We start from the raw sequence: 12,089 nt of genomic DNA, 5'->3' as shown, positions 1-12,089 counted from the left end.
GTGAGACATCTCATTTGTATGGAAAAATTATTTTTTATCATGTTTTCTTTGCTTCATTTGTGGAGATGATTTGTTTGGTCATTTGTGAGCGGGAGGAGGTCACACAAGATGTGGCCACACTAGATCCGACTAGAAAGAGGATTTAAAGAAGCCAAATGATTGGAAAAAAATACATTTATTGTCAGTCTAACCCTTGCATTCAAACACTTTTTTTGTTAGAGTTAGTTATGAGTTAGAAACTAACTCTAACCTCTAACTCAGTTAGAGTATCCAAACATGGCCTATGTTTAATTTTGATATGAATCTAGCTTCGCTTTTCTTTACCACACTTTTATTGTCATAGACCTCTTGCCACACTTCCTTGTCTGGTTCAGAGGTGGAGCTATGACTTGTAACCGGGATCAGCCGGAGCTATGACTTGTAATCGGGATCCGCAATCCTGACGAATTCAAAAAACCTCAATAGAAAAATAGAAATCACCCAATATAGTTGCAGCTGTTCTTCGGCGTCAGTGTCATGGAGGTATCGTGTGCATGGACCTGTAGAATATACTACAACTGCCTCCGGCCGGGACTCCCGGGCCTTGTTTATTTCCTCTAGCATTTACTTAGAACACGCAAACCGATAAAAAAATCTTGAATGCATAGAATACTAATGGAGTTTATTTGCAAAAAATTTCAGAGATGGGTGTAATTTTTTACGATGAATCTAATGATGGTAATTAATCGATGATTGGCTACAGTGATGCTACAGTAATCATCCTCTAATTATGCGGTCAAATCCCTCATTAGATTCTTCAGGGTTCCTAGCACAGAGATTCTGGAGTTGGTTATGTAAACTGATTTAATTTGACACCGTAATTAGTTGTTAAAGTGTTGATTTCCTAGCATTCGAGGAAACCAAACGGCCCCAGTCCCACGACTAAGGTAAGGTTCCAGACAGCCTGCAACCATACTTTTTTTTTTATAGTAGCCTGCAACCATACTGACAGGCTCAGGCATTTCTTCCATTGGAATCCTGTAATAATTGATCCGTCGGGAGCTGTTGATTGCTATGAGGCCATCTCCAACCCTTCATTTAGGATGAGTTCCATAGCACTGATTACACTGTCACATAAAATGTTTAGCTTATATGGCACTATATTAAATAAGAGAGAGTAAAGAGATAAAAAAACTGAATCTCATGCAAGACTCAATTTCTACACAAGAATCTATACACTAGAGATTACCAAATTTTGCATTGGGAGAGAGTAGTGTCTTCGTGATAAGTAAACAACAAATATGATTGGTTGGTAGGAGAGAGTAATTGAGTAAGTATTAACTATTGATCTGTATGAAAAAACTTTGCATTGATGAATGTAGTTTCTAAACATAGTGTCTTATTTATGTGGTGGTATAGACACTACGTCTCATAAAGATTGTTCGTTTAGAAAATTTCAGACTTACTACTAGTAGTGAAAAATGAACATGTTATCCCTTATTAACTATAGTAGTTGTGATTGAAAACCATACTGTTTATTTGGTTCCCTAGATCGCAATAAATGCAAATGTATTGGAACCAGAATAGTAACATCTACTTAAGCATTTGATTGGCTCCATGCCCTTCTTGATGTAATTATTTCTTGGTATTTGATATTGTTTTAAGAGTAAAATGCACTGGGGGTCCTTAAACTAGTCGACCTGTTCTGTTTAGGTTCATGAACTTCGAAAATGCATTTTTAGGTCCACGATCTATTCAAGTGTGTCACTTGAGGTCCAAAACACCTCTGACCAGCGTTGACTGCCTACGTGGACCGCCATGTCGGATCCAACGTGGCCACAAGTCGCCACGCGTGCCTCGCCGCCCTGCTGAGCTGCTTGCTGCTGCGCCAGCGTCCTTCCCAGCTCCCCTTCGGCGAACCCCAGCTCCCCCTCCCCTCCTCTCTCCCCACGCGACGTGCGGCGCGCGCCGGTCCGGTGCCGGCCCGCCTGGCCGCCGCCTAGTTTCGCGCGTGCCTCCCCTGCTCCTTACGCACGCCGCTCCCCTGCTGCAGGCCCGCACCGCCTCGCGCCGCTCTTGCTCCTCCACGCTGTGCCCCGACCACCGCTCCCAGGCCTCCTCCTCGCGCGCCTCCTGGCTCGCGCCGCTAGTCGGCCAGGCCCTGCTCCGTGCGCCACCCACGCAGAGCTTCCGGCGTTGAAGCTCTGCCCGCCGCCATTGTCCTCCGTCGGGCCGCCTCCTCGCCGCCGCTACCCGTCCTGCGCTCGGCCAGGGAGGCTCGCCGCACCCCCACACGGGCCATGCGCACGCCATCCCTGTCCCCGCTCGCCTCTCTTGCCGCCTCGCCGCTCGCTGGCGGCAGGTCAAGGCGCCAGCAGCGGCGAACGGTGCTGCAGGCGGCGTGGTGAGGGCGGCAACACCTCCAGGTGGTGCGTACAGGGCTCCTCCCAGGGACGACGGCGGCAGGTCCTGCTCCTCCCCTTCTATTGCAGGAGCGCGGCGGCCGGGGTCCTCAAATTCTCGGTCGCGGCATTGACGGCGATGTGAAGATGGCGTGCAGGCTGGACGGCGGCCGTGCGCAGGTGAGTCGGGGGTGGCAGCGCGGGCGAGCCCGCGGCCGAGCAGACGGCGACCGCGCGGGCGGCCACGAGAGCGCGCACAGGGGCTCCAGGAGCGGCGGCCAAGTGACTGCGCGGCGGCGGCGGCCCAGTGGCGTGCGCACAGGGCCCGCGCAGGCAAGGCAGGGGCGACGCGAGCTGCCTCGGCCGGGCGGGTGAGGAACGGCGGTCTGACGGTGGTTGCGCCGGCGGGCAACGACGTGCGGCCGGGCGGCCAGCGGCGGCCGACCAGCGCCCCGCGGCCGGCCAGGGGCACGCACGGGGTGGCCTCGCGCGTGGTGTGCAGGGGCCGGCGGCGCTGCAGGCTCCGCCCTGAGCCAGCGGCGCTGCAGGCAAGGGAGAGCTGGCGGCTGCTGCAGAGAAAGAGGCGCAGGGGGTGTAGGCATGCGTGGCGACTTGTGGCCACGTTAGATCCGACGTGACGGTCCATGTAGACAGTCAATGTTGGTTAGAGGTGTTTTGGACCTTAAGTGACACACTTAATATATCGTGGACTTAAAAATACATTTTCGAAGTTCATTGACCTAAACAAAACAGGTCGACTAGTTTAAGGACTCCAGTGTATTTTACTCTAAAATTAGATAAAATTTAAAGGTTAAAGAACAGTTTTTGCTGGACGGAGGGAGTATGTTCAGCTTGTTTATCAGCCAGCAGTCAATGAGCAATACATTTCTCTAACAATAAATTAATATCAGTTGTCCGTCACAATCAGCCGAACGAACCGGCCTGGTTGGGGAACGAACGGGAACGAGGCAAGCCTGCGTCCCGGTGGGGAGACCAAGCGCATTGGTGACTCGTGAGTGGTGACTGCACCACAGAGCAGGTAGTCAGCAGCAGCAGACAACAGCCTCACTAGTGACGGTCACTCTCGCTCGCCCAGTCGACCAGTCCGAGGGTGCGGCCGTACGAGGCCACGGGCACACAACAGAGGCTTTCGAGCACAAAATTTTTTTCGTTGGAATCTTACTAATTTGAAGTACTAAATGAAATCTATTTATAAATTTTTTTACACAGATGGGTTGTAAATCGCGAGACGAATCTAATAATGCTAATTAATTCATGATTAATTAATAATTAGCAGATGGTTACTGTAGCATTACTATTGCAAATCATGGATTAAGTAGGCTCATTAGATTCGTCTCGCGATTTACAGCCCATCTATGTAAAAATTTTTGTAAATAGACTTTATTTAGTACTCTATGCATATGTCAAAATATTCGATGTGATAGTTTTTTTGCGTTTACAGAGTTTATGGGGTGGGAACTAAACAGGACCAGAGTTTTCCTGTCCTGCCCTGGGTTGTGGGTTCCAGCCTTACAGGACAGTAATGGCCAAACACTCATGGTTGTGTTTAGTTCCCCCAACTCCTCCAAACTTTCCATCACATCGAAATCACATCGAAACATTAAATATAGCAAATGATTCATGTATGAAGTATTAAATGTAGGTAAATAAAAAAACTAATTGCATAGTTTTGATGTACATTACGAGACGAATCTTTTGAGCCTAGTTAGTCTATGGTAGGATAATATTTACCACATATAAACAAAAAGTGCTACAGTAATTTTCGCAAACACTTTTCGCACCATTTTTGCAACTAAACACAGCGCCTCTCGCTTCCCATCAGAAAAGAAGCATCAACAGGTGCGTTCGTTCAACAGGTACGAGTATCATCATACAATCTGCTACTCCTACATGCCAAGTGCTACAAGACACAGGAACTTCACAATCCTATCCACGTAAGTATAGGTAGGAGAGGGACAGGTGGAGAGGCGTTCCTGTAGGCCTGAAAACGTGCAATTCCCGTCTCACTTTAAGGATGAATTCGGATTAGATACGGATGAAATCGAATCCGAATGTCATATTTTACTATATTTTAATCCAGATACGAATGCGAATGCGGATCTCATCGGATACGAATACAAAACGAATAGTTTGAATCCGGATTCAAATCCGGATAACTTCTCGATTTGAAACATAGAGCTATCACGAGTTTTTAGCACCCTGCTTTTTTTGCTGGCTTTGTGCTAATCTCTGTACAGTTTTGAAGCCTCTTGGTTTTCTTTTTTATTAATACAACAGGCAGCTCTCCTGTCGGTTCCGTTTCAAAAAAAACGCACGAGTATCAATTTATTTTGTCGATAATTTTATAGTAGATCAAAATTATTATACAAGTAGAGATTAAATGATTAGAAGATAGCTAATAAAAAATAATATAATTATCTATGTATAGTTTTTATATTAAATATATAATACTAATTTTAAGGCAAAATAAATTAATATTTAAAAACTTAATAAATAAGATATATAAAAAAATTTATCATTAAATAAATAATTGATTTGACTCGTATAAAATAATTTTAATCATGAAATAAATATATTAAATAGTTAAAGTTAATTTTTATATCATTACTAATTTTAATAAATATATTATTAGTTATCTAGGTTTCTAAATAATTTAAATAGTGTATATCATTAAATAATTAGGTATAAAGATAACTTTAAGATTGTCTCACTAGTCATTTTTTCTTTGCGGATATGGACGTATAGATGTGATCGGATATTCCTCGAATACGAATATGGAATTGGATAAAGAAAAGTTCTTAAAGTTTGATTCGGATGCATCCATATGACATCCATATTAAAATCGAATATAAATACGAATATTTTTATTTTTATTTTAAACAAATACAAATAATTTGGATGTTCATCCATCCCGATTCATCCTTAGGCTGATCACAGCGGAGGGAGCAAGAGCAAATTTGCTCCCTCCTCGTTTCCCACGCCCTCTCTGTCTACAGTGTCAAACAGTGTATCTACAGTGTCAAACAGTGTATTTGCTCCTTCATTTGCTCCTTCCATTGTGGACGGTCTTACTCACATTGGGCTGGAACCTCAGGATCCCAACTGCAACTACAGTGCCGCGTTGTTTGTTCGTGCCCGGTGTCCGGAGTTGTCGTGGCACGACCTCGCCTTGCCGGCGCTGCCTCCCTCGATTTGGGCGTCCCGTTGCCGCCTACTAATGAGCGGCAGATACCCGCCCACCGACTGATTGACGCGACGGGGGGCATGCAGCACGCAGATGCCGCCGCTGCCTGCCAGCCAGGCAGGTTTGAAATTTCGGCGAAAAATTTCGTTTTTACTAGTTATCGGAAAAAAAAATTTCTATATTTTTCGAAAAATTTCGGTTTTGAAATACAAAATTCAAAAAAATTCGAATAGAATTTACCGAAATCCACCGAAATTTCGGAACGGAATTCCGTTACCGCCAATTACCGGGATTCGGAAAAAAAACGAAATTGTAAACCCGCCAGCCAGCCTGCTGCTAGTGGAGCACGTACGCGCTGCGCTGTGCGCCTGGGCGCCGACTGCCGAGGCCCACGGGTCGCTAGCCGGCTAGGCCCGGCCCTAGGGACGGGGTAGCCTTCGCGGTTCCCAACAGCAGCGCGGGCGTGGCGCGCTGACACGCACACGGGCGGCGACCGTGACTGGCGGCTGACCTTAGATTCGATCGGATATCTTAGAAATCGGATCTAAATATCATTTTTTTATTATATTTTAATTCGGATACGAATATGAATGCGGATCGGATCGGATCGGATTCGGATAAAGAATATGAAATTGGATAAAGAAAAGTTCTCAAAGTCGGATTCGAATGCATCCATATGACATCCATATTAAAATTAAATACGAATACGGATATCTATATTTATATTTTAAACGAATATAAATACGAATAATTCGGATATTCATCCATCCGAATCCATCCTTAGTCCGTGACCACGAGCGTGACTACACCTGGGGTCTGGCCTAGCTGGGCCGGCTGAGCGCAGCTCATCAGCAGCTGCAGCTCGGCGCATGGGCCTTGGTGAGCAAGCGAAGCGGCCGGTTCGTACTCGTACCGTCCTCCTCGGGCGGCTCCGATGAGGGCAGCAGAGAAGGGCTGGGGTGAGGCGCCGGGCGGACCGGTTCGTCCGCGGCGGCCTGCACGAGCACGGCGGCGGCGTCTGCATGCGCGCTGCTGATGCCTTTTGCACCCTTTCCCAACTGGGGCCTGGGCATCCCCGCCTACGGCGGCGAGGGCATGGATGGCTGCCTGTTGCCGTGGTGCGTGTCGTCCTGCCGGCCCAGCCGAGGCTGTTGCTTTCGGCCTTTCGCCAAATGAACGGCCGAAAGGCCGCCATGCTACAGTCGCACCGGAGCGCCTGCTGGCCCTCCAATGGCAAGGCCTCGTTGCCTGCTGGACGGATTCTGTTGGAATTTGGTCTATTTATGGATCATTTAAGAGAATTCCAAAGCACACACGCGGTACGGAGCAACCGAGGCCTTCTCAAACCCGCGGAGCGATTTCCGCCTCGCTCGAGGGTAGCGACTTACCCTCGAGCGGCTCGAGCCAAGGCCTCCAGCAGTGCGCTTAATCTCCGCCTCGCTCGAGGGTAGCGACCTACCCTCGAGCGGCTCGAGACCTCCTCAGCCGAGACGTGTCTCTCACATATGAACCGTTGTGCACTGAATGTGTTTTAATGCCCGGTTAATGCTATAATTCTTAGTAAATTGTCATGATCATCGTGAATGTGTTTTAATGTCGTTTATGGGCGTAATCAAAGTGATAACAGCTCTTTGAAGGCAGCCGCGCCTATATGAGTGGATCGGAAACTCAATTTTCCCTACCATTTTCACTTCCTGCTGTGCTGTGTCGTCGAGCTGCTAGATCTCGCCGGCCCTTCTCTTGGCGTGCACTGAGGAGAAGGGTGAGCGGTATCTCCGAACCCTTGCCGTCGTGAAGCCTGCACGAGAGAACGCAATAAGGTTTCTGGGCAGCGCAACTGCGTGACCGCTCGAGTCTGTTCGACTACGTTCTGCGCTGCTACAATCTGCACTGCATCGTCTCTTCACGAGGATGGAGCGTTGATCAGTAAGAGTAATCGAATTTAACATGAGTATGTGTCGCTTCGTTTTGCTCAATCAGTTTATAATTATGATTGAGATAGCAGTACTATTGTTTTTACTTTATTATCTCAAATTGAAATTTAGTATCTTTAAACGCATATTTCCAATAGATTCGTCCAGAATTTTTCCCCAGAGCCAAGTTGCATGAGCATGACCGGTGAACGCTGATGGTGACAGCCCTCACTCCAGCCGCTCGGCGCGACGGGACGGGGCGCATCTCGGAGTTGGCCTTTCCCACCCTCTCCTTTCCGCCTTTCGAGCTGGGACGCGACAGCCAGCAAGGCGCAGCGAATGATTGCGATGCGGAACGGAGACGCGCGGCATGGTCGCAGCAGCTGAACCAGGGTCGGGTGCAGATCGTGTGCTGCTGCCAGCACCACCACGGATCCGGTTCAGATACTGGCTTGTCAAGATTTTGGACCGACACAAGCACAAGGCCACAAGGGGATCGATCAGATGAGAACCACACCAGGTAAACTGAGATCACACGAATTTTATGGAGTCATCGACTCATCGTTGCTCAAAGGTATCCATCCATCCGGGACGATAGCAACACAGGAATGAATGTCTCTTGGATCCTACCACAAGGTTAACTGCAGACACAATCCCTCCGAGGATGCTTGGTGCCACGGAACAGGCAACAAACTCATCTCATGTGGCGAGGCATGAGTCAGTTGTCCTGCAGAGAGTAGTCATCACAGTAGATGCTCTCCGCCATCTCCCAGATCTGCAGGATGTTATCTTCACCGACGCTGGCAACGACCCATTTCTCGTTGGGGTTCCACGACAGCTCTGATATCTTCGCCGTGTGGCCTCCATGGACGAACAGCAGCTCCGGGGGTCCGTCATCGGCGTCCTCCTCTGACTGCTCATCTCCAATCCTGACAGACAGAAGACAAGTACGAACCAGAAAAAAAAAAAGGAAAGGGCCCATGGTCAAAAGAAATTGTCACCAATAAGAACCGAGGCTTTGCTTCAACAGTAATGGAATCTGTCATGCCGATGGAACGTAAAAAGCACAAAAAACCCCAAGGATTTGACTTGTTGAATGCGAAAATTTAGTAAACCACGTCAGCTTTTGTACCTAAAAAGCTCTCCAAGGTAATGCCTATAGCAACTAGATTTAGCCTTTGTACAGTTAGTAATTGTAGACCCGTTAATTATTTGCATGAAGAGCCCCCATCGTAGCTGTTGAATTGGGTAATCTCATAGAAGGTACCTTCTCTTTAAAGCATGGCATTGGTATGTCTAAAAAATAGACATCTACTGCAAATACAATAGAAAGTCAAGAGTTGGTTTGACTCAACGTACCTGTTGATATCCCATATCATCACTCTTTTGTCTGCGGCAGAGGAAGCTAATACAGTAGCCAAATTTGGATTCCATTCAACCTGAAACACCTCCCCCCTGCATGTGCAAATTGTGCAACAGAAAATTTCAGACACTAACGAAAAAGAAAAATAAACTACACAAATCAGTTAGGTTGAAGGAACAGATAGACTGATTAATAACAAAGGATAGGCTGACAAATACAGAGTGCTTAAGTGCTCCAACGTATACCAAGTTAATAGGTTTGTCACTTACAGAAGGATATGTGCTGCGGTGGTCTTAAAACATTCACGGATTTCTTAAGCCTATGGTGGAGGTTACTTTAGCTAATTATCTCTTGTAGAAGGATAAATATCACTTCAAATAAAATTTCGTGCAGTAACCAACAAATATTCAGAGTTGCCACAGGCCCTAACTATTTATGTAGCAGGGTACCAAAGATTGCCCTCCTCCAAACAACCCTTTGTGTAAGATTAGGGCAGGTTATCTAAAATAGGATCACTGGACCAATTCTTGAGTACCATCTTTGTTATGGACCAGTCACATGTTACAAGTTACAACAAATAGTGCCATAAAGCACCATCTCACCGACCTCTTTTGCAACTGAAATCTTCCCCTGGCCCATTAAGATACTGGTTATTTTCCAACATATAGGTTCCCAGTGCATATCAAATATAATATCAAACCATAGCGTAAAGTAAAAGGATTACATATATGCAGCTATTAAATTGCATACAGAAGAAATAAAGACTGAAGCACATTGGGCACAGACAAAAAATTTCATACTCATGGCTGTCGAAAGTGTGCAAGCTTCTTGATAATTTTCGCATATCAAATAGTTTAACAGTCGCATCTCCAGATGCTGTAGCCAAGATCCATTCATTAAATGGATTGAATGACAAAGAGTTGACCTACAAAAGTGAATTGTGCACATTATGAACATAAATCAATCCATGAAGTAGGACTAGGGGTGGTAAAGGGCCTTAATTTTTTGTCTAGATAATCAAAGGGCCTGGCTCTAAAAGGATCGGGCTCTAATCTTATTCAATTTTGAGCTAAAAAAAATTAAGGGCCAAGTAGGTTTGTGAAGAGAGCATTAGGGCCATGGCCCATTACCACCCCTAAGTAGGACATGACAGGACTGAAATAGTGAGCATATGATATTTTTATTTTTTATAGAAGTAAAATACAAAAGCAAACTGAAAGGTCAGCATGACCACCAATGCATCACCATTGCCTAATCACAAAGGAGGGCCATATATATATATATATATGAATCATGTGCCCAATTTCCTATTGCTCACCAGCTCAAAACACAAAAAATTGAAATTATCTCAGGCAAAATATGGCACCGGATGCAGGAAGACAAAATGCATAATGTCCCACTATAAACTGAAAAAAGGTGAAAACTATCTCATGCATATGGATTGAGCATTATCTTACAGATTTTTGGAGTTTGTTTCATATACCACTCCAATGTACAAAAGCAAAAGGTGATGAGCTTTTAGTTAACGAACTTATAAAGGTATTGTGCAAATGCAATTATCTGATCATCAAGGCCTCAACATACAGTTTGATAATCCTTGGTTGAAGCAAGCCTACCTCCTTTTGGTGTGCAGCAATAGATTGTTCTGGTTTGTTTGTACGCAGGTCCCACATCATCAACTTGCAGTCATCCCCAACAGATCCGAATATATTTTCATCTTTCAGGTGCCAAGCAACATCTTCAATGAGATCCTCGTGAGCCTGCAAAAGCAAATATCCATCAGACACTCTGAATAGAAACAAGATAACACTGGCAAGAATAAGATGGTTAACATTTAGTTGAAGGGTTGAAGGGACGGCTTATGGCTTCTTATGTTTGAGTTGGACATACCAAATAATGCTGACACAATTCCTGAGATTTCTACGCTGTGTTCGCTTGGCTGTGGCTGGTGCCTGGTGCTGATTTGTTATGAGAGAACAGTACTGTTGTCTGGCTGGTAGCTGGTGGCTGGTGCTAATTTAGTATGAGAGAACAGTACTGCTGGCTGGTTGGCTGACAAGCCAAACGAACACAGCATAAAATGCTTTGAATGAATGTGATCTGACAGAAGTACTTATCAGATAGGTGAGATAGAGAATGAAAGCACAAATATGCCATGGCCTATCTAATACTAATGACAATATCCTAATACAAAGTGCATTGCAGTGAACCACTTGTGAAATGGAGGAATAAAATAATTGGTAGATTTCTAATATTTGCCCCAATTTTGAACATGCTAAATTAAACGTCGCAGACGGTTAATTTAAATTGCTGGACAGCACAAAGTGCAAACAAAATAAATTGGTTCGCAGAATAACATATACATAAAAAATATGGAACCATTGGGTATTTTTCTTAAAATGATTGCAAATATCTGAATAACATATACAACAGACAGGAGCGTCACACGGGGCATTACCTCAAACACCTGATGTGCATCCAGAGCAGGAGCTCCATTCCCAGAGGCAAGATCCCACAGGCAGATCTTCTTATCATACGAGCCGCTAAGCAACCACCCCTCCTTCATCGGGCTCCATGCCAAACCATAACCCTCCGCGTCATGCCCCCGAAGCACAACATCGGCGCCGCTTTTCTCGCTGCCTTCGCCGTCCCCGAGATGGTACACGTGGACCTCATCCAGGCACGTTTTGGAGGCCACCGTAAAGGGCTGCTGCGGCATGCAGCGCGCGCGGTTGACCTCGCCCCGGTGCGGCGCCACGCGGGAGACAGACACGGACGGGGCCGGGAAGGCGCCGCCTGAGGCAGCGGCGGCCGCTGCGAGGCGGGGCGGGAGCGGGAGCACCGCGTCCAAGACCATGAGGTTGTTGGGGGCCTCGTCGGAGGTGTGAGTGCCCACAATGAGCCGGTGGCTGCGGGTGGAGGACTTGGAGGGGAGCCACTGCACGGTGAGCGACGGCCACTCGAGCGGGTGGGAGATGACGAGGTCGTAGAGTACCGCTGCGTTCTTCTTCCAGTTCTTGTACTCCTCCATCTCCGCTGCGGACGGGGCTGCCATCGACGGGGGGCTCGCCGGCGAGGAGGATCCGCCGTCCATGGCTTTCTTCGGTTTGCGGCTTCGCGCGGGAAGTGGAGGCGGCGTGCTGCCTGTCTCCCGCCAAAGGAATGGGGACGCGAAGCGACGGGGTGGGGAGGCTAGGCAGGCAAGGGCTTTTAAAGGCGAACATTGT

The 12,089-nt window shown here is 46.8% G+C and overlaps 1 protein-coding gene across 1 annotated transcript; it reads right to left on the bottom strand.

The window, feature by feature from the left end:
* Positions 1-8,002: 8,002 nt before the first annotated feature.
* Positions 8,003-12,056, bottom strand: LOC120658193 (WD-40 repeat-containing protein MSI3-like). Its single transcript, XM_039936433.1, has 5 exons — positions 11,321-12,056; positions 10,479-10,622; positions 9,663-9,787; positions 8,859-8,954; positions 8,003-8,428 (listed from the first exon to the last, which is right to left on the bottom strand). The coding sequence occupies exons 1-5, from the start codon at positions 11,954-11,956 to the stop codon at positions 8,218-8,220; spliced, it is 1,212 nt and encodes a 403-aa protein (XP_039792367.1). The 5' UTR covers positions 11,957-12,056; the 3' UTR covers positions 8,003-8,217.
* Between the last annotated feature and the right edge of the window lie 33 nt (positions 12,057-12,089).

Source organism: Panicum virgatum, chromosome 2N, assembly GCF_016808335.1.
Source record: "Panicum virgatum strain AP13 chromosome 2N, P.virgatum_v5, whole genome shotgun sequence".
Taxonomy (NCBI): domain Eukaryota; kingdom Viridiplantae; phylum Streptophyta; class Magnoliopsida; order Poales; family Poaceae; genus Panicum; species Panicum virgatum.
Note: the sequence above shows the minus strand (reverse complement) of the source record. Positions and strands in the feature narration are given on the sequence as shown.